This window comes from Momordica charantia, assembly GCF_013281855.1.
Source record: "Momordica charantia cultivar OHB3-1 chromosome 11 unlocalized genomic scaffold, Mcharantia_2.0 BLBB01000011.1, whole genome shotgun sequence".
NCBI classification, from domain to species: domain Eukaryota; kingdom Viridiplantae; phylum Streptophyta; class Magnoliopsida; order Cucurbitales; family Cucurbitaceae; genus Momordica; species Momordica charantia.
The window spans coordinates 7,171,416-7,197,677 of NW_028275159.1; the positions used below are offsets into that span (position 1 = coordinate 7,171,416).

At 41.3% G+C, this 26,262-nt stretch overlaps 2 protein-coding genes, 1 non-coding gene and 1 pseudogene across 9 annotated transcripts; 2 read left to right on the forward strand and 2 right to left on the reverse strand.

The window, feature by feature from the left end:
* Nucleotides 1-260: 260 nt before the first annotated feature.
* LOC111018030 (transcription factor TCP4 pseudogene) lies at nucleotides 261-3,062 on the forward strand (annotated as a pseudogene). The gene is made up of 2 exons (XR_002602362.2): nucleotides 261-2,484; nucleotides 2,568-3,062. The product of XR_002602362.2 is annotated as a transcription factor TCP4 pseudogene (transcript).
* Nucleotides 3,063-3,784: 722 nt separating this feature from the next.
* On the reverse strand, nucleotides 3,785-3,858 carry TRNAI-UAU (transfer RNA isoleucine (anticodon UAU)). Its single transcript has one exon. It is a non-coding gene; the product is annotated as a tRNA-Ile (tRNA).
* An 11,993-nt stretch (nucleotides 3,859-15,851) lies between these two features.
* Nucleotides 15,852-18,439, forward strand: LOC111010534 (uncharacterized). Of its 6 annotated transcripts, none has more exons than XM_022283994.2 (6): nucleotides 15,855-16,369; nucleotides 16,555-17,218; nucleotides 17,320-17,442; nucleotides 17,631-17,779; nucleotides 17,865-18,051; nucleotides 18,143-18,439. In XM_022283994.2, exons 2-6 carry the CDS (start codon nucleotides 16,571-16,573, stop codon nucleotides 18,296-18,298), a joined length of 1,263 nt encoding a protein of 420 aa, XP_022139686.1. In that variant the 5' UTR covers nucleotides 15,855-16,369; nucleotides 16,555-16,570; the 3' UTR covers nucleotides 18,299-18,439. The 6 variants fall into 6 exon arrangements, with proteins under 6 accessions (XP_087975430.1, XP_022139688.1, XP_022139686.1 ...); XM_088119302.1 differs by having other exon boundaries at nucleotides 15,855-16,110; nucleotides 16,293-17,218; XM_088119304.1 differs by having other exon boundaries at nucleotides 15,852-17,218; nucleotides 17,371-17,442; nucleotides 17,637-17,779.
* Nucleotides 18,440-19,772: 1,333 nt separating this feature from the next.
* On the reverse strand, nucleotides 19,773-24,326 carry LOC111010474 (sodium/calcium exchanger family protein / calcium-binding EF hand family protein). Its single transcript, XM_088119875.1, has 7 exons — nucleotides 23,729-24,326; nucleotides 22,476-22,661; nucleotides 21,735-21,916; nucleotides 21,039-21,184; nucleotides 20,666-20,942; nucleotides 20,271-20,579; nucleotides 19,773-20,136 (listed from the first exon to the last, which is right to left on the reverse strand). The coding sequence occupies exons 1-7, from the start codon at nucleotides 24,135-24,137 to the stop codon at nucleotides 19,888-19,890; spliced, it is 1,758 nt and encodes a 585-aa protein (XP_087976001.1). The 5' UTR covers nucleotides 24,138-24,326; the 3' UTR covers nucleotides 19,773-19,887.
* Nucleotides 24,327-26,262: the final 1,936 nt, after the last annotated feature.

The window sequence follows — 26,262 nt, forward strand, 5'->3', positions numbered from 1 at the left end:
CAATATCCATCCTCGTAGAAGTATCTCATTAATTAGAAAGTTTGAAACAATCCTTAACTATAAAATTAAAAATTCAAGAATCTAATATACCTTTTTCAAATTTGATATCCTCATAAGTCACTAGACAAAACATAAAAAAAGTTAAACAAATTGACGATTCTTTTTATTTTATACTTTTGAGTACAAAATGTGAGATGAGATTATTCGAACTCACTAACTTTCGATCGAACTAAAGAGTTGGAAACGATTCGATGTATAAGTTGTAAAATTGATTGAACACATTTATAATCTCAAGCGTTTTGAAAGTATAAAGTGGTTATTTTTGTGGTGAGCATAACGAAGTCCACAAGTTTCCAAATGGTAAGGGGAAGAGAGCGTCAGAAGACGCAGTGATTGTATCGCAGAGATCCTTTTTTAATAGCAAAGCTGCCGCAGAAGAAAAAAGCTGCAACTGCCACAATCAACGCTTCCAATAGGCCCATCCAAATTTCCCACTTTTCCCATAAACACTTTTCACCATTTCTAGTAATTTGAAGTTCCCAATCACACCTTCTCCATTGGAATTTGCAACCATTTTTCTTTCCCCACCAGGTGTTTCCATTGATTATCTGTAAAAGCTGTGGAGCACGGAGTGAGAGATGGGTTAGGGGATTTGGGATCGGATTACGATGGGTTTAGAACTGGTTTGATTTGGGATTTCTGGGGTTTTCGATTTGGAGGGCTTAATGGTGCGTGGGAGGATTGAATGGCGGAGCCCTTTTGCAGAGGTCGCAACAATGGTGGTTACCGGAGAGTGAAGGGGAATCGGAATCAGCCGTCGATTAGGAGGAGAAGTGTTGCTCTGTTTAAAGCTGGAAGAGGGGAATCTCAAGGGGCTGAGCCTGGATCCTCAGACGAATCATCGTCGTCATCATCGGCCGTGCCGGAGTCGGGTTATAAACTTCAGTCATGCCGGAGAAGGAGAAGACGAACGGAATCTCCAGTTTCTATATGCGAATTTGAACTCACAGATTAAGCCTCCTCAGGTGGGGAAGAAGCGGTCGGCCTTTTCTGCGGCGTCGGCTTCAAGTACTCCGGTTGCGTGGAGCTTCCAAGATGAAGGAAGAATGGGGGAGTTCATCAATCAACGGCCGGCGAAATCATCGAGGCCGGGATTGAGAACCGGCGGCGGTGGGGGCGGCGTTGAAATCGTGGAGGTCCAAGGAGGAGGCCGCATTGTTCGCTCCATCGGAAGGAAAGATCGTCACAGCAAAGTTTTCACGGCGAAAGGCCCGAGAGACCGCCGCGTTAGACTCTCCGCCCACACCGCCATTGAATTCTACGATGTGCAGGACCGCCTTGGCTACGACCGCCCGAGCAAGGCCGTCGATTGGCTCATCAAGAAGGCCAAACCCGCCATTGACAAGCTTCGAGAGCTTCCTGCGTGGAACCCAAATGTTTCGGGTATGAGCACCGGTAAATCAGCAACGCTGAAGGAGAAGAATAGAGAAAATGAAATTCCGTTGGGTATTCACCCGCCGGAGGGGAGTATAAGTAGAATCAGTAATCGGAGAGGAAATTTGATGGCCGGCGACGGTGGAGTTTCCGAATGTACTATGCAGAATTTGCAGAACACTTCCGTAGAGGATTACCCTAACAGCGATAACTCCAATTTTCTTCCACCGTCTTTTGATTCGGATTCGATTACCGATACTTTCAAATCGTTCCTCCCGACGATTACGACGGCCGCGGCAGAGACGCCGTCGTCGATTTTCGAGTTCGACGCGTTCCCGCCGGATTTACTCTCCAGAACCAATAGCCGAACGCAAGATCTACGCCTCTCCTTGCAGTCTCTTCAAGGCTCAAATCCGAAGCATGAACGAAATCAGCAGCCGATTGCTCAGGATCATCAAATTCACCATCCCTTTTTCTCTGGGGCAACAGTATTGGGTGGCTTCGACGCCGCTTCCGCCGCATGGCCGGAGCAGCAACTCCAATCGGCTATGGAAATCAGCCGGCTACAGAGGATTTTAACATGGAACACGGTGAGTGCAGATGATAGCGGTGGCAGAGATGGCGGAGACGGCGGAGCCAGAGGTGTGAACGAAGAATACGTATACAACTCCCAGCCAACATCAACCTCGAGTTTTCCGCCTCCGCCGCCGCCGCCGCCGCGGTCACCGATTCTGCAACCGCTGTTCGGAGAAAACCAGTTGTTTTCTCAGAGGGGACCCCTTCAGTCCAGTTACACGCCCTCGATTCGCGCTTGGATAGACCCGTCAGTCGCCTTCCCTGATAATCAGCAACATATAATTCCACCGGCGATCTACCAATCTTCGTTTCCGGGTCTCGGATTCGCCTCCGGCGGATTCTCCAGGTTTCTCATTCCGGCGCGAATCCCGGGTGAAGAGGAACATGATGGTATTTCCGAAAAGCCATCCTCTGCTTCCTCCAACTCCCGCCATTGAATCAGCTCAACACCTCAAATCTCTCTCTCTCTAAGCTGTATGACGCTACATCACTACCGAGTTCATTCATTTCCAAATTTAGGGATGAACATCTTTGATTAAACTGGGAGTTTTTTGCAGGACTTCTCCATCGTCAACTAATAAAGTCAGAGTTCAAGCTGCCACGCCATTGCTGCTAATTCGGAAGCTTGTTTGCAGGGAGCAGAATTTGGGTCACTTTCTCAATGGCTTACACAGTGGGAAGAAGACGAATTCTGAAAGCATCTTCAGGTCTCTTCACTCCTGAATTATCTTATCTTCTGTTCTATCAGTTAATTAGTTATTTATGGCTTTTCGTTTCCTGTTTGAAAAGCTTGCCCCTATATCTTTCCATTCCAGAACTTTCTATGTCATGTAGTGTATCTGTATGGTCCTGTGTCTTAATTTATGGTGTATTTTAATGGCGGAGACATTTGCCTTTTCCATTCCTACACAACATTCTAGTCTTCTTTCTGGCATCTTTTCCCCTTGTTTTCATGGTAATAATGGAAACCCAATGTCCACAAAAAGGGAGAAATTGTTACCCCCTGCAATAGCTTGGATCACTTTTCTCAAATGTATCCTTGATTTGTGCTATTTTGTTCTTTCCCATTTTAGAGAGAAGAATGACTAATGACTACGAGATTAAAGTAGAAAGTCTCGTGTTTTATAGTTCAAATGTGGAGTTTTGTGACAATGTTACGAATGTATAAAAGTTTTAAATATACCTAACTTATTAACTTAAGCATTTAGATTCAGTGACTGTTTAACATGGTCGATGTCTTATCTAATCTCTAATCTTGCTGTCATTCCCATGATCATTGGATGAACGATAAGAATAAAGTTCTTGCATAACTCTCTTGATGATATATTTTTTTTTTTTTTTGCTTCGAGAGTATCCAGATTTCAATCTTCTTCAATGCTTTTCAAACTGGGAAGTCTCTGCTAGTTTCTGTCATTAGTAGCCTATTTGGTGACGCCAGCTGAACTGTTGGTTATATTATATAAAACTGGAATATGAAACACCGATGTTAGGTAAAGAGCTTTGGATGACATAGAAGGGTTCTTGAAGAAACCCAACTGCTCCTTCAAAGCTTTCCTACAGGACCACAAGTAGAGAACTTTGATGTTTTCTTTTTTTTGAAAACTTGAAGAACACTTGCTATCTAATTGAAACATGTTATGTTTAGTCAAAATCATTTCTAAGATAGTGGAAAGAAAAACTTTGACAATGATTCTAAAGGCAGTGTTACACAAACAGGATTAGAACTTAGATTCAGTAATGTGTTAAACAATAACTGGATGCATTGCTGCTTATTTGGTCCCGGCGGGGCTCGAACCCGCGACCTTCGGCTCATAAGACCAACGCTCTAACCAACTGAGCTACAGGACCTTGGATACTTATAAATAGGAAAGTACTTATTAAAATCCATAATTTGAAATAATCAATCAACCAATAGAACAAAATTACAAAGAGATACTAAGCTGATTGAGTCATGAAAACATTTCACTATTTACTAGAAATTATATTCCAAAATATAATTTTGATTTCTTTATTTGCCACCAAAGTTGGCTTGAACTCGCAAAAACCACATTCTACAAAGCTAAGTTCGAAATTAGTATTATACAATCCCACTTGTTAAGAAGACTATCTACCTCTCAATTTGCTACAAATGCAAAACTGAGTAAAAAAAAAAAAAAATTTCTGAAAATAAGTTGAAATGAGACAGACTTTTACTAATGAGATTAGAAAAAACATGTCAATGTGAGAGAGATTAATAGTTAGGTTAGTTTAAGAAATATTCATAAATGTTGGAAAATCAACAAAATAGAAGCAACAATAATATGCGGAACTGACAGTTTTAGTTAATGGTTCTATGGTGGATATACCAAGTAATCATTGCAAACCTCAAGATATTTGTTTATGCAAGAATATGCACAACAGTGTATTTCGGATTGCAGCTCGAACTCGGCCTCTGGACCGATCTGAATACTTGGGCGGACCTGCACAAAAATGAGAGCACTCCGACGATCAAGTCAGTATAGGTCGGATTCCCAGTTTAGTTCGAGGTCAGAAATCATCGTACCTGATCGTGGAGTGAGGTCCTCTACTTATGGGTGGTAGTCCCGCTAATCTCGCGACGGTTACACCCGGTAATCTCGGGACCGACGGTTACACCCGATAATCACGCTGCTGACAGTAGCTCACATCGGCCCCTAACGAGCTTCCCGGTAGGTCGGACCTCGGCCAGGTTCACCTCGGCCCTAATACTTAGCATCTATCAACGCTAGAAGTGGTGATCTCGGCGGTCCGAGCTGGGCATGACTCATAAGTCATCTTGGAGCACCAGTAGGGGTCCTCCACGTGTCCTGGGTATTCTTTTCCCCAAACATTGGCCCCCTCTCTGTCTGGTCCGATTTCGACCCGGCAGAGAAGTTCATTCGACTTGTTTTGGACGTGTGGCGACTTCCTATTCGTGGGAAAACACAACCGTTGTCGGAATATTCAAATATTCAGACGCTTCGGATCTTCGGGAGGATCCTAGCCGCTCGTTGATTACACGTGTACGGTAGGGAAATTTCTCCGACGAGCTATAAGTACCCCCAATCCTTCAGGTCATACCTTACGTTTCCTGAATTCTCGGAGTTCGATCTGAAGGCAGCTCGAACCCCTGGTAGGTCGGTCTCTTCCCTCACTTTCTCTTTCGAACGTAGTTGCCATGTCGTCCTCTTTTAGCAGCGACTTAGGATCCGATGAGGATTTAGCTCGTAGGTTAGAGTCCGAGCTCGAGGAGATAGAAAACTTTAGGTTCTTCGATGACGGGGAGGATAGTGATGCCTCCACCTCGGGTCAGGGTTTGGAATACCCTTCTAGGATACCTGAGCACTACCTCGGATCCCTTCGTAGGGGGTTCGCTATCCCTAAGAACATCCTCCTTAGGATTCCGGAGGAGGGGGAGAGAGCTGACAATCCTTCAGAGGGATGGGTCACTCTCTACTTCAAAATGTTTGAGTACGGCCTCAGACTTCCCCTTCACCCTTTTGTCCAAGAATTTCTCTTCCGAACTGGGTTGGCTCCGGCTCAAGTGGCGCCCAATGGGTGGGGTGTCATTTTCGCTTTGGCCATCCTTTTTTGGCTACGAGCTCGGGATAGTGAAGAGGCCAAGCTGCTGGACGTAGACCAGCTCCTCGCGTGCTTCGAAGCGAAAAGGATAGCTAAGAAGCCCGGTCAGTTCTATATGTGCGCAAGGAAAGGCGCAGACGGTATAGTTAAGGGGCCGACCTCCATCAAGGGATGGGTGAGGAAAAGGTTCTACCCTTTTGGGGAATGGCTCGCAAAGGACGAGTCAGGTCGTTCCTTCTTTGACGTTCCCACTAGGTTTGGGAACCTAGGTACGAAGTAGTTTTTACTTTTTGTGATTTTCTTTCCTGTCATTCAGGTCTAACTCGGACTTCGTCTTTGCGCAGTATCAATCCGACCAGTCCCCGAGCTTACGCAAGCCTCCTACGACACGCTGAAATATTACAAGGAGCATTTTCCGAGGGGTAGGAAGGTCGGAACCTTGGTGACCGACAAGCTGCTGCTTGAGTCCGGGCTGTTAGATTACAACCCTGTAGTTCGTCCCTTTTTCCTCAAGGCCGAACTCCGAACTTGGTATGCCGAGCTTGCTCCCCCCCTTTTTCCTCTAACTTTGTGTTGACTCCTGTTTTTGTTTTGCAGCCATGGTTTGCGGGTTTGCAAGCAACGTGAAGCGCAAGTCCAAGGGCCGAGCCCATGCTATTGAGGCTGCCCAGAGTTCGAAACCTGCCACTCCTGCTGTGGTAGGGTCAGCCTCGGAAGATCCAGCCCCAGTGATCGAGCTGGAGTCTTCTGGGGGTCCTTCGAGGGAGAAGCGCCCCAGGGATCAGACCGAGGCGGTGGACGTTTCGCCCTCGGGCGAGGAGGTGAGGGAGGAAGTCCCTCTGAAGCGAAGGAGGAAGAAGAAGAAGACCACCTCCACCTTGGAGGTCGGAGCTTGTGGGGTCTTGCCTGCGAGCTTCGCAGATCGGGTGGATGATCCTGAAGCCAGGATGGGCGGGACGTCCGACGTGACGGCTCGGTTCAGAGTTGAGCCGTCAAGTTCTGGGTGAGGGACCAGGTGTCCCGCATCTCGGCTGCAAGTTTGAACCGCTGCCTCAGAAGAGCGTTCAAATTTGTAAGTGACCCGGGATCCGTCCTGCAGAGGACCATCGATTACGCCGCTGAGGTAAAATTGGTGTTTTTGCTCAATTTACCTAACAGGTAGCTCGGTCTAACTTTCTTCTTTGTACCTTTTCTTAGGCGTTTGTTGCTTCCATTCAATCGGCTCTGGCCGTGAAGGCCGAGCTAAATGGGAGGGAAGCTCTGGCAGCGAGGGAGAAAGAGGAGTTCTCTGCTGCCTTGAAGGCTGCTTCTTCCACCATGAAGGATGAGCTGCTAAAAGCTCACTCTGAGGTGGAAATTTTGAAGGCCGAGGTGGAGGCCAAGGCCGAGCTGCTGAAGAAAGAAGAGGACAGACGCAAGGCCCAGCTCCGAGCTGCCCATGCTATCACCAGGGGCTTGGAGAAGGAGAAGTTCCAACTTCTGAAGGAAAAAGGACGACATGCTTCAGGCGCTTGAAGCGAAGGATGAGGAGCTGAAGCGTGCGACTGCCGAGCTGGAGACGGCGAAGGGGCGTCTCAGCAATGGGGTCCTATTGGAGGAATCGTTTAGGCAACATCCAGACTTCGACGGATTTGCCAAAGACTTCTCTGACGCGGGTTTCAAGTTCCTCATGAAGGGCATTGCTTCCGACATGCCTGACCTTCAGATCGATCTCAGTGGTCTGAAGAAGAGGTATGCCGAGCAGTGGGCGTCTGGGCCTGGCGGCACCCCTGGCCCCCAAACGTTGGTGGATAAGTATGTCAGAGATCTGGACTCTGACTACTCCGATCTCGAAGAGGACCAGGTCGGCACCGCTCAGGAGGGCGTTCCTCAGGCAGGCTCTTAGGCGGTCATCCTTTGTTTGTAAGTGTCAGGGCAGAGCTGCAAGGTCTATAAGCCTTGGCTCTGCTCCCCATTCAATAAAGAAGCTCCCATTTGTTTTTACTTTGTTGCCTTCCTTTCTTTGCTTTTTCTTTAAGCTAAACCCAACGTCACCTCGCACATTGTACTTTTGAGGTCGCGCCTTCAAAAATACTTGAAATTTTGAATTCGAATCTCTGTCTAGTATTCAATACATTGCACCAACTCTGGATTTTTTAACATCGCACCCTTAACTTAAAAAACATTAAAAGACTAAAATCCTAAGTCCGTAGTTGTTCTTCATATCGCACCTCGTACCCTCAAGTTCAAAGGCTTGATCATTACATCGCCCCTCTACCTTGAAAGTTTGAATTTTAAGCTCGTCAGTGGTTTTGGCATCGCACCTCGTACCCTTAGGTTTTGGAGGATTGGATTTTAACTGACTGCTGGAATGTGACCGTGTGGGTGGCCCCCATTTAATTTCTGGTCGAACTCGGAATCATGAAATTAAATCATCACATTTTCGATTGAAACAGTTTTTACAGATCCATTGAAAACCATTTCTGCATTTCAAGGATAATAACGCTTCAGGTGCTCCGCGTTCCATGGGTGCGCGAGGACGTCTCCTTTCAGATCGGCCAACATGTACGTCCCAGGTCGGACTATTCCCTTGACTTCAAACGGCCCCTCCCAGGTCGGGTCAAGGGCACCCACATGGGTTTGGACTTTCCTTAAGACCAGATGTCCGACTTGGAAGGTTCGAGGTCGAACGCGGGCGTTGTAGTGTCTGGCCATTCTGCCCTGATATTCCGCCAGGCGTAGCTGGGCCATTGCTCTTCTTTCTTCCAACAAGTCGAGGTTGAGGAGTAGCTCTTCCTCATTTGCTGTACGCTGGTAATGCTCTACTCTGTCAGATGGCATGCCGATCTCAATCGAGACTACAGCTTCGGAGCCGAAGGCCAGGGAGAACGGGGTATCACCCGTCGATTCTCTTTGGGTAGTTCGGTACGACCATAGAACCTCTGGTAGCTCCTCGGCCCACCTGCCTTTCTTGGAGTCCAGTCTAAGTTTGATGCCTCGCTTGATGATCTTGTTGACCGCCTCCACCTGCCCATTTGCTTGCGGATGTGCGGGGGACGAGCTAAGGTGACTTATGCCAAGCTTGCTGCAAAAGTCTTTGAACTTGGCGTTGTCAAACTGCTTCCCATTGTCTATCACAATGGCCTGCGGTATACCAAAGCGACATATGATATTTGTCCATACGAAGGACGTGACTCTGGATTCCGTTATGCGGGAGAGTGCCTCGGCCTCGGCCCACTTTGTGAAGTAGTCCACAGCAACCACAGCGAACTTGGTCTGGCCTTTGCCCAAAGGGAAAGGACCAATGATATCTACCCCCCACTGCGCGAATGGCCACGGGGCCGAGATGGGGTGAGCAGCTCGAGAGGTTGGTGGATTATGTTTCCGTAGCGTTGGCAATTGTCGCAAGTTCTGACGAATTTCTTGGCGTCCTAGCTGAGAGTCGGCCAATAGTATCCTTGTCGGATCACTTTGGCTGACAGCGACCGGGCGCCTGAGTGATTGCCGCACACTCCCTCGTGGATTTCTCTGAGGACGTATAGACCCTCTTCAGGGTTTAGGCATCTCAAAAAAGGCAGGGAAAAGCCGCGTCGATACAATGCTCCACCTCGGACTACGAACCGAGCTGCTTGCCTTGTCATCTTTGTGCGCTCCTTAGGGTCTTGTGGTGAATTGCCCCTAATGAAGTCCACAATCGGGTCCATCCATGAGGGCTCTAGAGCGTCGATCTCCATCAGACCTGGCTCCGAGATCGAGGGATTATCTAAGATCTCGTACGCTGATGCTAACTTGGACAAGGGGTCGGCATTAGAATTTTCTCTTGACGAGCATGTCGTCCACATACACTTTCATATTCCGGCCGATCTGCTTGGCGAACATTTTGTTCACCATTCTCTGGTAGGTCGCTCATGCGTTCTTTAAACCGAAGGGCATGACCTTGTAACAGTACAGAACTTGGTCTGTTATGAATGCGGTATGATCTTGATCCGGGACATGCATCTTGATTTGGTTGTACCTAGAGTAGGCATCCATGAAAGTGAGCAGTTCGTGCCCGGCTGTGGCGTCCACGAGCTGATCAATCCTCGGCAGTGGAAAGCAATCTTTCGGGCATGCCTAATTTAAGTTCGTAAAGTCTACGCACATTCTCCATTTTCCGTTAGATTTTTTAACTAATACAACATTGGAGAGCCACTCGGGATACGAAATTTCTCTTATGTATTCAGCTTTCAAAAGTTTGCAAACTTCCTCAACAATTACATCACTCCTCTCCTTGTTTATAGGTCTTCTTTTTTGCTTTACAGGTCGGAATGATGGATCTATGCTGAGGCGATGCGTCATAATCTTTGGGTCAATGCCAGGCATGTCCTCGTGAGACCACGCAAAGACATCCGAGTTGGATCTGAGGAAGTGGATCAGCTCCTCTCTGTCGGTGGCCCCCAGCTTGGTTCCTATGCTTACTTGTTTCTCGGTACTAAGCAGAGGAACGAGCTCGAGCTCCTCAGTGGGTGCGGCAAACTCCCTCCTCGGCAGGTCGGCCTCGAATTCGAGCGTCCCACCCCCACCGACGAGAGTTTCAAGGGCGTAGACCGATGAGCCTTTGAGCGCGGAGGCATAACACTCCCTCGAAGCGGTCTGTTCTCCTCGGACCGTGCCCTCGCCATTGGGGGTGGAATACTTCAAAACTTGATGAAGTGTTGAGGGAATGGCCCGAAATGAGTGGATGATGGGTCTCCCAAAGATGGCGTTATAGGTCGATCTACCGTCAATTACTACGAACTCGGCCATTTGGGTGACCTGAGTTTGGTCCTGCCCAAGCGTGACCGGCAAGTCGATGCAACCCTCTGGGATGACCGATTCTCCAGAGAACCCAACCAGCGGTGTCAGACTTTTCTTCAGTTGCGACCTCGTCCATCCCAGGGCGAGGTAGGTCGGTAAGGACATGATTTTAGCAGATGCGCCTCCGTCTACCAGCACCCTCCTGACCACCACATGATCAATCAAGGGAGCGATCACAAGTGCATCATTGTGGGGCAGGTGGACCTCATCCAAGTCTGCATCGTCAAAGGTGATTGGGCAGGTCGGCCTTTGCTCCCTGATGATGCACACCTCGCGCCTGGCTGCACGAGCTAACTTCTTTCTTTTATGTCCGGACTGACCCCCGCTTGGCCCTCCGAAAATGGTATTGATGACCGCAGGTCGGTCAGTGCACCGGGGCGGCGTCCTCGAACGCTTCCGCTCTTCCTTTTTCTTTGCCGAGCTGGTCCTGGGCTTTCCCACAAATTTCTTGAAGTAGCCATCTTGAATTAGATCCTCAATTTGGCGCTTCAACTCCCAGCAGTCCGACGTGTTATGGCCGTGCTCCCGATGGAAGCGGCAATATTTGTCCTTGCTGCGCCTTTCCGGGGCTCCCCGAAGCTTCTCAGGACGCTTGAGTAGTTTTTCCATTCCAGACTCCTCGATGGTCGTTAGGATCTCGAAAATTGGAATCGTGGTCGGGGTGAAACGTTCGTAAGGTCGGCTCCTGGTAGGTCCGTTCTCCGCCCTTCGATACTCAGCTCGGCCGCTGGAAAAGGATCTCTTGTCCTTGGACTTGGGATCTGCCTTTTCTATATCTTTTCCATTTTTGCCCCGGCCGATTCTTCGTTCTGGTCGGCCAGTTTTGGTTCGGAAGAGCTCCTGTCCATCGATGACTTTCTTCGCCTTCTGTAGCACCTTGGCGAAGGTGGCCGGGGACTCCTCTCCAAGTTTCACCGTGAGGGCTTCGTCGGCTACACCGATGAGAAAATAGCACATGGCCGAGTCATCGGAGCAATGTGTGACCTTCAATTGCTCCTCCTGGAATCTGGTGACATATTCTCGCAGCGTCTCACCCTCCCTCTGTCTGATGGTGGCGAGATGGGTCGCTGTCTTTTTGTCATAATGCCGAGAAGAGAACTGGGCGAGGAACTCCCTTCTCAGCTGAGAGTAGGTCGAGATCGACCTGGCTGGCAGTCTCCGATACCACAATCGCGCGCTGCCAGTAAGCGCGATCTGAAAGGCGCGACATTTGATTGCGTCTGATGCCGCTTGGAAATCCATGAGGCCCTCAAAGACCTCAACATAATCCTTGGGGTCCTACGACCCATTATAAGGCTTCACGGTAGGAGCTTTAAACTTCGGAGGGATTGGTGCTTCCAAAACGTCCGAGGTGAAGGGCGATTCTCCCAAGTCGCCATCGTTCAGTGGACCTTCTTTCTGCTCACATTTGGCCTTTAAGGACTCAACCTGAGCATCGAGCTTGCCCCTCAGCTGGTCGAACTCCGCCCTTGTAATCACCCCCGCGGGAGTTGCTGGGTTGTGAGAGGATTCAGCCTGCTGGTTGGAGCTCCGGTGTGAGCGGGATGGTGACTGTCCTTTTTGGAGAGATGAGCCTCTCTTTCTATTGAGATGCTCACGGAGGTCTCCCCTCTGGCGAGTGTGTCCCTCGCTCTCGTTGTCTTCGGGACGTTCCTCCTCGGCTGGGCCGAGGTGGGAACCCCTTTGCTTGCGTACGTCAACATGCGTCACTCGATTTTCAGATCGGGACCCTGCGCCTGTAGCTAATATCATTTCGTTATACATTTCCTCCATGGATCGCATTTTCGTGCGCATTGCCTCCATTTCTCTCTGGAGTGCGTCGAAGTTCTCACTTGTTGGAGCCGGGGCTGGACCCCGGGCGTCCTTCTTAGAGGTCCCACCTCCGCCACGGGTGGCCTTGGATGTCCTTGGGTGCGCAGGTGGTAAGACAGGCGCAGAGATTCGTGCCGACCTGCGGAGGGGTTCCGTTGCTAGGCCGCGTGACCTTGCCCCTCTACCACTGCTGCTCCGACCTCCCTCTGGTGGGCATCGCTGGCGGCTAGAGTCCTTCGATCTGCCGTATTGGTCGAGTTTGCTGGTTGAACCATTTTCGCTCGCGTGTTGGTTTAAAAGAATTGGGATGACTTAGATTGTCGATTTTTTTCTTCTTCCCCACAGACGGCGCCAAATGTTTATGCAAGGATATGCACAATAGTGTATTTCAGATTGCAGCTCGAACTCGGCCTCCGGACCGATCTGAAAACTTGGGCGGACCTGCACAAAAAGGTGAGCACTCCGACGATCAAGTCAGTATAGGTCGGATTCCCAGTTTAGTTCGAGGTCAGAAATCATCGTACCTGATCGTGGAGTGAGGTCCTCTACTTATGAGTGGTAGTCCCGCTAATCTCGCGACGGTTACACCCGGTAATCTCGGGACCGACGGTTACACCCGATAATCACGCTGCTGACAGTAGCTCACATCGGCCCCTACCGAGCTTCCCGGTAGGTCGGACCTCGGCCAGGTTCACCTCGGCCCTCATACTTAGCATCTGTCAACGCTAGTAGTGGTGATCTCGGCGGTCTGAGCTGGGCATGACTCATAAGTCATCTTGGAGCACCAATAGGGATCCTCCACGTGTCCTGGGTATTCTTTTCTCCAAACACATTTGATTCTTCAATCATTGCAATATAAAGGATTAGTCAATCAAATAATGGATAGTAAATAGGGACAATAAGACAGCTTCATGGGAAGTAGTAAGTAGAAACAACAAATAGACTGGTCTGGACTAGACTATATTTTTAGAGAGCATTATTCTATTCAATTCATATGATTTTCTAAGTGAAATTGAATGAAATTTAAAATCGCACAATTTTTACGTTACAGATTTGATCAAATGAGGATTGAAGACATTAGAGATTTGGTCCCTTCTTTCTCGTCAAGCAAGTTTGTGCACGTATGCATAACAAGGTTACTATTTTTTGACTAGATAATATCTATTATACTTGTTGATCTTACTTACTAAGGCTCTTCTTCATTAGGAAACTTCTTATTAATGAAGTTGTTGTTTAAGAAAAATTAAAAGTTAAAATTGAGAAAATTGATTTTGTTAATGTGGTGAAATTTATTTAAAAACATTAATTGTAATATTGTTCGCCGATCTAAACCTATTCAATAAGGGGAAGGAAAAAGTTCATGGAATCAAACAATAATTTCTGGTCATAAAAATAAAAAGGCATGAATTGTACAAGAAGTTCTTTCGATAAAACGTCATGCGACTCGGAAGACATAAGATTGATTGGGCATACAATTTTTTTTTTTTTTGATATAATGCTTCTCAATGTAAAGTGCATGAGAGAAAGAAAGTTCTTGTTTTCACACTCAACTGTGGGAATAAGGGAATAAGAAGTCTGCTTCTCGTGATTTATCACTTCACGAGCACTGGTCGTGCGAAGTTCAAACCTCGTTAGAGAGAGAATCAAATTGAAGACTGGTCTCAAATCCTGAAAGCGGCAAAAAGATGACAAAACCTTTTTTTCTTTAAAAAAAATTTCACTTACTTTTTAGTCGAGATTATCCCACTCAAAATAATAAAAATAAAAAAATTTGATAAGAATATTAGGATCAATTATTCAACCAATTAATTGTAAGATTGTTAGTGGGTCTAACTCTATTCAACAAGGGAAGTGTTTTAGAAAAATTAAATGTTAATTTAATTTCAAATCTTGTCACTTTGCATGTAATTAAGTAAGAATATTCAAATCCACTACTTTTTTATGGGTGATATACCTTAAATCTGATAAGAATATTAGGATCAGTTATTCAACCAATTAATTATATATTCAATATTATTAAGCTTTTAATGCTCGTTTATTTAAGTAGTAGTTGATATTTTCAGATTAAAAATCGAATATAAAATCACGATTTAAGGTACGTGGACTATGTTAGAAGATAAGTCTCATTAACAAGCTCCAAGTAAATGAAAATTGGTGAACTTATTCAATAGCATGAATCACTTAAAAGATTTATTTATAGCATTTAGTAATTGCATGTTCGAATTTATTTAAAGTTAAAGATTCCAAAACTTGCGTTGTACTTGAAAAGAAAATTCAATTTTTTTATTTATTTATATTTAATCCATTCATTTCTCGAAGAAAAAAAAAGGATATTGATGAATATTATGTAATCAGTAATCAAAGAGTTTTGCCAACATGAATATAGGAATAGTGATTAACTCACCCTACCAAAAAAAATTATAATAATCAAAGAGTTTTAATATCAATAAAAGTTTAAAGTTTAAATATTTTCACTAATTTAATATTTGTGACAAATCATTGCTTAATTAGATAAAATATGAAAATGAATCAAGATGTGAGCTTTCTCAAAATGAAAACTTAAGTAAAAAATTCAAAAATATTTGCACGTCACTAAAGTGGTATATATAATATTCTTGCATTTTCATGGAATCATCAATTTATTTTTATAATAATAATAATTATTATTATTACACTGCAGGCAAAGTAAACAATTACAATAAAATAAATAAAAATATTAATCCTTAAAAAAAGTTCTCACTATTTTGTATCACGGATAGATAATCAAAATAGGTAAGATATATAAATGTTTTAACCATTATATATCGTTAAAATAAAAAAAAATTAATCGATGAAATGGAAATATTATCATATTTTATGAAATAATTTATTTTATTCTCTTTCATATATTCAAGCTTCTCAAGTTTATAATATACAATTTGTCAGGAAATGATAAAGTTAGTAGAAGGAACGGTTTCATGAAAGTTGGGACTCCAAAATATTTTAAAACAATATACTTTTCTTCTAAGTTATTTATTTATTTTTCAACCATGAGACATTTGATATTCTTGGAGCAAAAAAACACCTAAAAATGAGACATATTGGTTTAGCAAAAAAAAAAAAAACAATTTTACAAATATTTAATATCCTTACATTTTTATTATATGAAATTGTAGACTTGATTTGAGTGTAGTTAAACTCATCTAAATTATTAACGGTCAAAAGATTGAAGATTTGAAGTTATTATTATTATTACATTAAATTATTTTAATAAAACATTTAGGTGTAGGAATTCAACGGAGATAGGTATCTTAACGCTACTCAGATTGACCATTAAATTGTAAGTTTGAGATCCAAAACTTTGATGATTATATTTAATAAGCCTCACTTCAAAAAAACATCTAAATAGATAAATAAATCTTTAATTTGTATTAAGATGAAATTAGAAAGCACAAAGTTGCTTCTTTTTCTCTCCATCTTCTGTGTAGAAAAAGGCTATGCTTGAAATGCAAGGATGTGAAAGAAGAAAGGTGAAATGAAATTGCAATTTGCATTTGCATTACATATAAGTTGGAAGGAAGTTCTTGAATGGAGCCCACATTTTGGATTGCAAAGGATCATCATATCCCCATTTGAAAGAAAACCCCAAAAACAAACCAACCCTAAAAGTGAAGAATTGGGTTGTAAAGTTGGGTTGGCCTCGAGCTCTTTTTGGAACTAAAATTCCATAATTTTAGAGAGAGAAAGAGGAATTCTGAGAGATGGGTTTTGGTTTTAGATTACATGGAAACAAAACCCACATTGTAGTAGTGGATGAGAGAGGGAGGAGAGTGAGTGATTTTCTCCACAGTCAAAAAGAAAACGAGGAGTGGAGCGACGATTTTGGCGACACTATCGATTCTCAAAATCCTCACAGTATGTAAAATTTGTAATGCATTTTTTCTTCTTCCAACTGCTTTGATTTTTTCTTCCATTCTCAGACATGCACTGGATTTGAGAAGAATCTAACCCTTATCGGACCCCCCCCCCCCCCCCCCCCCCCCCCCTCTCTCTCTCCAATCTTTTGTTGGTTCTTGGGGTTGTTCGTCCTCCGCGAGATTTCCGGTAACTTCATTTTGCTTCGATAGTTCCGCTCCCCTTCTATATCTCGTCCTCAGATTTCTCAGTTTTACAGGTTCTCTCTGAAACTTCGTATAGATTTTTGTTTTTGTCCGTTGCTTGTTTTTTTCCCTGATTGAGCTTTGTGAACTGGAATAGAGGTTTTAGTACTGCAACAGACTTGTTTAGAAATTAGGGTATTGGAATCTTATCTGGGTTGTTGCTTGCTTGAGGAATCTTAGTTTTTGTTTTGAAGTATAGATGGAAGATAATAGGAATGGCAGAAGAAGAGCAAAAACAGAGGTGTTATAGTAATAGATTTGGGAGTTTTGGGACAATTGGTGGTGTTGGTGGTAGATCTTCTTCTAAAAAACCAAAGCCAAAGACTAAGAAAGTTCCACAGAGAGGGCTTGGTGTTGCGCAGCTTGAGAAGATCAGATTAGAGGAACAGCAGAAGAATGATGCAGCTGCTGCAATTTTCTCATCCCCTTCTCCATTGTCACCTACCAAATCCTCCTCTTATCTGTCGTTGCCCGTTCCCAGTTTTCGCCAGTCGAATCAGTCATCGTCCTCGTCTTCATTCCCTTCGCCTCCTCTGGTGAACCTCTCCTCTTCCAGCTCAATGTTTGGGCCACCTCTGCCTGTTCTGAACATGGACGTTAGAGATTCTTTCACTGTTCCATTGGTGGATCAGGCAAAGAGTGGTGGATCTGAAACTGGGTTGTCTGCAGTTACAATCATGGAGCAAGGAAATGCTCTCAAATGGCAGAGCTCTTGTGAATACTATCTCGAGAAGGAGAATTACGGGGTCGACCCGGGACAGGCTTTTCGCTCAAATTTCAATCTCCCATATGAAGTTAACCCTGCCTGGCCTTCCCCAGAACTGCTCCAAAGAGCACAGCAATACCAATCACCTTCTCCAATGGTAACACATGAAGTTTCTCTTTTCCTTTGTATGACTATTTATTACTTCTTAAAATCTCTTGCTGTTGAATAAGAGACCAATTTTGATTTAATGACTTGCAGGTGAATAATGTCTCATCAACAACTTCATTGTCTTCTGGTCTTAATGTCCAGATAGAGCCCCCTTCAAACCAAAGCTATTATTGTGGCAACTACTCAACCATCTGGGCAGACAAGGAAGAGAAGGTGACTTCAATTACTCTACTCTTACTACCTTCATGCATTTTCTCAGTATGATTCTGTAAAGAATTTAACCATCTTTGAAAAGTGCTGTATTTGTTGATCGAATTGAAGTACATATTTTAACTCAAAATGATTTTGGATTAAGAAAACTAATATAAGCTGCTGCTGTAAATGATTTGGTGTAAATGTAGTCACAGATGGTTGGCATGAAGAGATTGTCTCTCTTAACTCCAAACAACCCAAGTGGACCGACTTTCGATTACGACCGCTCTTCCTTCACTGTTCCAAATAGATCTGATGATTCACCTTCACATGGCAATGGAAGCCTGCCAAGTTTTCCGTAAGTCGAATTCTGATTTGATCATATACCCTCTATGCTCTAGATATACCATGGATGCTAAAAGATGTATTTTTTCGATATACAGAGAGGATCATACGCCGAGCTTAACACCGAGCTCCGAGGACGACTTTGGTGGAAACTTCCTCACCCTGGCTTCTCTTGCTACTCGTTGGACATCATGTCCAAGCTCTAACAATGTTAAGTCCCCTCCAACTTATCCTCTTCTGCAGAACCTTGTGCATCACCCCGATTCAGAACCGTTTCATTTTCAGGTGAGAAAAGAGAGAGAAAGCATAGTGAATTTGCATCCCTTTAGTTGTGTGTTTGACTGAATTTCATTTTCTTCGGATTGATATGTCGAAGGGAGGAACGAAACCTGTTGGATTGGCCGAAAAGCAGCCATTCTACAGCTTCCTTCCAGCTGCAGAGGCAAAAACTGGACAAGAAACTGCCACTTCTGTGAACAAATTCAAGGGTGGCGAAGTAGGAGAAAGAGTTGATTTAGATTTGAAGTTGTAGAAGTTGTAGAAACCTGTATGTTACTCTTTTAAATGTTCTGTCTTTTGGGTTCAAATATATGTAGGTTTTAAATTATGAAATTTTGTGTAAGAAACTCAAAATCTTACCTTCAAAGTTGTTTTGTTAGGTTCTGTTGGATAATCATTTTGTATTTGGGTTTCATAACCCATTCAATTTTCAACTTTTTGATTCTGAAAAAATGCTTTGAAATTGTAAGTTAATTTAAAAAAAAAAAAATTATTTCCTTCTTTTAAGGTATTCTTTTGACTCTTTCCCCAACTTGCCTTTTGTCTCTCAAAAGTATCTTTTTATTTCCAACTTTTTCAACTTTCCAAGTTTCTCTATTAAATTTGAATTTTGTTTTTTGTAACAAAAATTTATCCCTCAAATTTATTTCCCTCTCAAAAATATCTTTCTATGATTTCTCTTTATTCTTCCATATCTTTTTCCCCCCTCTTTTCACATACCTCTCTAATTTTATTTAATTAAAAAAAATCTAAATAGTTTTTAACGAGATTTTTAAGTGGTGATTTTTTTTCCCCTCCAAGAATTTCTGCTTGAAGCTATTCTGTCATTAAGTTGAAATTTCGATTTTACAAATCAAGAATGAAAATTTCGTAAGAGATAATTACGATCTTTCCTTTTTGACAAATAATGTATTTTTTAGAAGATTTCATTTGCCTCAAATATATATGAGAATCCCAAAATCATATTTGTATATATGAGAAGTTCACGAACACTTCATTTTTGGATTGAATTCTTAGAGAATTTTATTTTTTCAACAAATATTACCATAGGTTTAAATAATATTGATAACAACAATCACTGTACATTTCAAAAATTTATGTATAGAAAAAACTTAAATTAAAAAAAATTAAAGGTAAAATACTATTTTGTTCACTTTATTTAAAGTTAGTTTCATTTTGGTTTATATACTTTTAATTTTTGTTCATTTTAATCCTGGTACATTCAAAATTTCTGTTCTCATTACTGGTCCTGTTTGTACAATTTTGACATAAATTTTATATATAATTAAAACTTTTGAATAATTACATTTCAAGACATTCAATTGGTAGAGTGTCATACTAAAATTACGATAGAAATAAATGAGATAAAAATGAAAACAAAGAGACTAAAATGTTCATCTTTTAAAGGTACTAGTAAAAAATGAATGTTTTGAAAGTATATAAACTTATAATGAACAAAAATTGAAAGTACAAACTATGACTTAATTTAATTTAAGTCATTCATGCCATATCAACATTAGTTGTCAGCGGATTAAGCAAGTCTGAAATATAATTGAAATTTTTTTACAATATCCAAAGTTCAATAATTGAACTTAAAAATAATGCATTTCTCAAAAGTATTGAAAAAGAAAAAAAAAATGTTGGGGAGTTGGGTTCTCATCCGTCATCACCTCACGTTCAAACCACTACTCTTTTGAAAGTCCCAACAATGAAGCAAATAAAAGAGAGAGCAGAACAGTAGTTTTTATAACATTGCCTCAGAATATTATGTTTTAAAAAACAAACCCCAAATTTAAGTTAACAAATCAAACCCCCTCGATAAACTCCAAACCACCAACTGATCTATGACCAACCAAATACATAATCAAGAACATAAACCAGCACAAGAGAGAGGGGGTAGAGTAGGAGAGCCACCAGAGACGTCCATAGCGGGAACGCAGTTCGGAAGCTACCGAGGAGTCCCATCACAACCGTGACAACGAGAATAACCAGTACTTCGGATGAAAAGTTCCAAACCAGTCCTCTCATGTAAACAAGAGCCAAGAAGACTGATAGACAAAGCACATTGTTCATTGTCACTGCCCCATATAGCTGCACCAAGAAAAGGCTTACTTAGAGAGATTAGATTACTCGATCATTCTTTGAAGTTTTTCTATCAGTCCCCACGAGCACAGATGAACTATGGGTAAAAAAATGCAGTGTTAAGTATAAAAGAGAGAACAAACCTCTGAAAATGTTAAGGAGGCGGTTTTGCGTTTGTCACGACTTGCAAAGATTATAGCAGAGACTGCTTCACTGGAGTTGGTTGCTAATGGCAGAGCGATAAACGAAATAAAGAACGCAGGGATGTTAGTTGCACTAGAGAAGTTGTGTACGACGTCAACCAAAGGGTCAGCAAAGGCAGCAGCAATGGCAGTTCCAAGCATCAAGAAGAGTATAGCTTTGATCAACACTCCCTTGCTCTCCTCGACACCCTCCACGACCTCATCGCTCTGATCCCCGACATCCAGCAAATCGTGCTCTCTCTTTGTTTCCTTTAGATAAATTATGGCACGCTTCAGAAAAATGATGCAACACTAACAATTAAAAGAAAAATTAAGGCGAGCAGGTTTCAGCTTACTAGGTGAAAGTTATGCAGAAACCTCATTGAGTGAGGACCATCATCACCTCTGCCAGGCCTTGTAGCTTGTGCTTGAGAAAGCCACTTAATGACCCCATTGACAAACTCTTCAACATCGACATGGAAATCACGAGAAGTATCAAACTCAGTTAGTATTTTGTTGACAGCATCATCATGATCTAAGTCGATCTCCTCAAACTGAATGCCGAGAATTAGTGCTCTCAGTTCAGAAGCTGAAAGAAGTCCATCCTTGTTCTCATCAATTCTTAAAAATAGCCTGTCATTATGTTTGTTGAACAACTATCAAAATCTGATAAAATCAGAAAGAAGACGATGATAAAAATGAATAAAATAACTTCTTGATCCAACGAACTTTTGTATTATTTCTCTATCTGGCTCCCCATTTTCTGTCAGGAGTCTTCCAAGTGCTTGCTGTTTGAAATGTCTTAAAAGCCCAAATATAACATGTTTGTGCTTGACATAGGCAAGTTTCCTCCTTTGTATCCATGGCTGGAAAACCTGCACAAAGTTTCACAAGTGATAAAGTAGGACATCATTTTCTTTTCTTTTTCTTTTTAAAGAAGCCATGCTTTCATTAAGAAAAAATTAAAGAATAAAAGGGGCATTAAAAAAAACCAACCCCAAAAAGGAGTCAAGAGCAAAATAAAATGGGGCTCCAATCAAGAAAAATAGAGTCAAAGGTTATGTTACGGCAGAACTTATGCATAAAGATGAGCCACAGATTGTAATAGGAATTAAAGTTCTATTGTTAGAATAAAATCACGGAGCAGAGCCTTGTTTTCCTTTGCAGGAAACAATTTCATTTATGTAATGTGTCACACACCAGCCTTAATTTAGCACATAATTTGTATGTGCTACAAAATAGGATGGTTTTAACACAAAGATTGCAAATGCATATAAAATACCGAATCCGTGCTTAAATCACGACTAAGTAGAGGTGTAGAGGAATTAAACTTCCCACTATTGTACGGATATAATATTTCAAAAGATGAAAATAAAAATTTGAGTAAACTGTAAAAGAACATGTGTTAAGAAATAGAAAAAGCACCTGATAAAGGCAATATATAATGAACATTGAAACAGAGACCACAAGAGCAATCAACACTGCCACGTGCCTTCCTGATGTTGAATTGAGCAATTGTGGCAATTGAACTATTATGAATGGTATGACAGATATAACCATAATTCTGGCAGCATAGCTGGTCCAAATGTCAGTGCTAACTCCAGATTCTGCCAAAGAAGACATTCCAATATAAATTTATGCATCAATTATACGTACATGAAGAACATGACAGAAAAAAAAGATATCAACAAATCCATTAACAAAATTCAGAAATTCACGACCAAATCAGTGCCGGTGACTGAGACTAATTGACCCTCAGAACGAAATCAATTGGAATTTGGAAGTGTAATGAGGCGTAAGATGTAACCATGTATAAACAGCTTTAGGTATGTTGATGAGATTGAGAAGAAAAGGGTATCTTCCCAACATGAAGATGCCTGTGGTCAATGACAGAACTCACATAAAGCCTTTATTAGTATTCAAAATATATCCTTTTCCTTGACTACCCATTACGAATACCATTTCAGCCATGTTTCAACAACATAGGAAAACTTCACACTCTGCATATAAGATTCCCTCCCCAACTCCCCCCTCTAAACACGAGCCATACAAGAACAGAAACAGATATCTTGGAATTTCATCGGGTGCAAGAATATTAACATATGGGAAAGGTATATATACCAAAGCAGTTGAAGACAACTCAGAGTCAAAGACAAAAGGACGCACCAGTCAAGCTAAACCCTTTTGTATCCTGTGAATCTATAGCAACAGAATCTTGAAGATCACACTTCCCAACAATCACACATGTGCCCCAGATGAGTGTAAGAAGCATGACAGTTGAACCAGCTAGCAGGCCCATCCCAACGGAAACTTGGCTTTGTGCTACGTCAGCGCTTCCTGCAAGACCAGAAACTATAGAAGAAAATAGTAGATTAGAGGGTTATCAGAAACCATGAGTACATGAACATTATATAATTTCATTTTTCCTTTTGGGGAGAGACAGAAATATCTGTCTATGTAAGTAGCATCAATGTGTCATATTAAGAGATCAAAATATGGGCATTCCAATGAGAGTGGCCTATTCAAACTTGAAAGCCAGCGCTCTATATCAGCCTCCATATTCTAAACTTCTAAGTGGTTGATGAAAATTCGTTTATCACACTACAAATGGTGAAAGTCACAGAACATCAAAAATAAAAAAGAAAATAACCGAGGCTTAGAACGACACAACCCATAATTCAAAAAGGGGAACCAGCCAACAGTTAGTAGATGATGGTCCATAATTTTGAAAACATAGGGAAATGGCGAGAATGAAATTTTGGAATAAATCGTGCCCATTGTGGGAACTAATAGCTGAACTTTTGAAAAGATGCCAATCCAGAGTAAACGAGGTGGGGATCTTTCAGGTTCTTTGTGTTGAGGTCTGACGGACAAGGTTTCTATCAAATTAGCAAAAATTGAAGTATGATAAGGTCGATGATATCGAAAAATAGCCAAAAATTGAGCTCCAGAAAAAGCAGAGAGCTTCGAGGCAAGTTCACAGCCAACAAAGTAGAAATGTAGCAGCAAAAGAAAAAAGCAACAAACCATGCCACTGTTTTGAAAAGAAAAATATTCGATTCATTTACATACCTTTTTCGGGGTACCAAAACTTCATTTTCAAAAGTGGTCAAGAAAAAAAAAAAAAAAAAAAAAGAGAGACAGAGAGACAGAGAGATTAGATCTATCGTTTATTCTCCACTTCCAAGACATTTTGTTTCCACGAATCCCAGCGATCTAGCAACCGTACCCAGTTTTTCATTATCTTCGCGTGGATCATAAAAGAAAAGCATATCTCAAATTCACAAATTAAATCCCAGAACGATCAAGTTCTAAACAAACCATATGTGCATACCATTTGATTGCCGCGGTGCATTTCGCCCACCGGACAAAACCCAGCTCAATGTAATAGTAAAACATAAATCGAGATAAACAATTACCCAGAATGAGCATAGCATCAGGAAGAGCACCAAGCGCGGGAAGGAATAAGCCCCCAACAATCCCCGGTCCCAAGATCTCCAATAAGAGCTCGCTTCCAGAGGACAAGTACTTGGCGGCCAAGAACATGAGATACCCATAAACGATAATCAAGAACAGATTCCCCAAAGCAGTGGTGGTACAGGGAAGAAACCCATAGGACTGCTCGCAGGCCCCCTCCTGCGCGGAGACTGAGACTGAATCGAAGGGATTGAGGCGAAGATAAGGGGGTTCCTGAAATTGATGGACGCCATCGGAAACCAGATCGGAGGAGGAGACGGAAGCAAGGGAAGCGAAGCGGCTGGCGTGGGATTGGCCGCAGAGGACGAGGAAGAAGATGAGAAGAAGAAGAAGAAGAAGAGCTCTGGACATGGCTCCGGAAGAAATTGCGAAGAGGGGAAGTGGGTGTAGGGAAGAGAATGGTGGGTGTAGCTCAAAAGAAGGATCAGAAGAACACAGAAATGGAGACTCAAAACTTTTGGGCTCAGCGTTCGAAACGTGTCGCCGTGTGAGAACTCAGAGGACGATTCCCCAGTCCAGTGGGGATGATGATGAACGAACGAACAAACAAACAAAAAAAAAAAGAGAAAAAAAGTAAATTCTCTGCCATTCCATTTCATATTGTTTTTGCCTGTTGGGAGGGAAATTGTAATAATTTAACCCTTAACATTAATTCAAAATTCTCCTTTTTTTTTCTCATAAAGAAATAAATTAAATGTATTGTCAAAAACGAAAATAAATAAATGTGCAATAACATAACACTAACTTTTTTTTTTGTCAAAGATAAATGTCAGTTACTCTGCCATGCTTATTTTTGGTCTCATTCATTGTTTTTAGTGATTGTTATTAAAAAATTTCAGTTAAATTATTTTGTAGTAAAATTGGTTGAAATATGTTAATACAAAATTTATGTAGGATCAATTTCAGTATAGTTTAATTGATTAAGTTATATATATCTATCAAGAGATGGAAGATTTGTATCTCGTCCAGACGTGTTGAACTTGAAAAAAGAAAGATTATGGATGTGAAAGTGTTGTTTCTGTTAATATATTTTGATAAAAGAATAATTTAACGACAGGTTGGCTTTTCTGTTAACAAAATTTAACCCTTTTTGTTTGTTGGAGTGATTGAGAGATTTTAGTACATTAAAGGTACATTGAGTGACTATGAAAGATTAATAACCAATTTGATAATTGCACGTTCGTAATTTAATTGTGTGAGGTCATGAGTTTGAATTTGTATATTAAAAAAATAATTACTGCTCAGCTATTCTATTTTAATATTGTTTCAGTCTCTAACCTGCTTAGTTTTTTTTTCTTTGGCTTTTTAATTTAAAAATTTTCAAACATTTTGATTTGGTCTATAAATTCGTTAAAAAAAAGTATTTAATAACTAGTATTAATATTTTCGCCGGCCATTTAACAAAACCTCAAATCTATTATTAAATTCTTCTAAAGACAAATCTATTTAAGACAAAAATAGTACAGAAAATCTATTTTAAAATTACACTTTTGTATCAATGCATATGACTCTAAAATATATTCGGTAGAATCGATAAAAATTGAATTACAAATATGCAAAATATCTAGAGATGAATTTTGAGTTGCCTGAATTGGAGATTCTTTTATGCAATAATTGTGTTATGGCCTGAAAAGGCAAAATAAAATAAATTTCCTTAGAACGTGAGCAAGTGTAACAAAGATGAAAAATATACTTTTTTAAACAGAGGACTTATATTTTTTTTTAATTTTAACACAATTTTTTTTCCATAATGAAAATTTTTCGGGTGCAAATTTAGTATTATGTTTGAAGAGATTTAGTGAGATAAGTATAATGTTAAAATTGTGATTAAAAAATGTGATAAAAATGAAAATGAATAGACAAAAATAGTCACATTCCAACAGCATAAGAAACTTATCCTTAAAAAAACAAAGTATCTAAATAGACGTTTGAAAGTGTAAAAGTATAAAAACTGACAAATTAGTATTTACCCCCTTAAATAAATTTCCTAGTTTGATTTAAAATATTATGCACAAATAGTTGTTAAATTTTACATTATTTATCCATTCAGATTAAAAGTAAATAAACCATGATGTAAAAAAAAATTCAAACTATCTATTATAATCCTAAATTTAAAAATAATGATAATTTAAATTTTTGATAAAAACAAAAATATAATTTCATAAAGTTTAAAATACGTGATGGTTTTAAAAGTTACGTTTATTTTATTAGTTTTTCACAATCTAAAACTGTGTTTGAAATTTTAGTTGAGTTTTAAGAATTAAAATAAAAATTAAATAAACTATCTTTTAGAGCGAAAAAAAAGGTAAGAAGAAGCATGGGTCTGAAAAGATCTTACGTGGGGCCCTCTGGGGAAAGCTTAGAAATTTATATAATATATGGTTTAATATTTAGATACGCGATGTGACAGTGATATGAATTTGACCAAAAAAAAAAGTTATTTATGAAATTGGAAATTATTTTAAAGAGTGATCAG

Coding starts and splice junctions, on each gene's coding strand:
- LOC111010474 (XM_088119875.1), bottom strand. CDS start 24,137: ATGTCCAGAGCTCTTCTTCTTCTTCTTCTTCTCATCTTCTTCCTCGTC. Junction 21,917..22,475: donor AAAAGGGTTTAGCTTGACTG/GTGCGTCCTTTT, acceptor CTTCTTTGGCAG/AATCTGGAGTTAGCACTGAC. Junction 20,137..20,270: donor CCTCCTTAACATTTTCAGAG/GTTTGTTCTCTC, acceptor TTCTTGGTGCAG/CTATATGGGGCAGTGACAAT.
- LOC111010534 (XM_088119301.1), top strand. CDS start 16,571: ATGGCAGAAGAAGAGCAAAAACAGAGGTGTTATAGTAATAGATTTGGG. Junction 17,780..17,864: donor GGAAGCCTGCCAAGTTTTCC/GTAAGTCGAATT, acceptor TTCGATATACAG/AGAGGATCATACGCCGAGCT. Junction 18,052..18,142: donor CAGAACCGTTTCATTTTCAG/GTGAGAAAAGAG, acceptor GATATGTCGAAG/GGAGGAACGAAACCTGTTGG.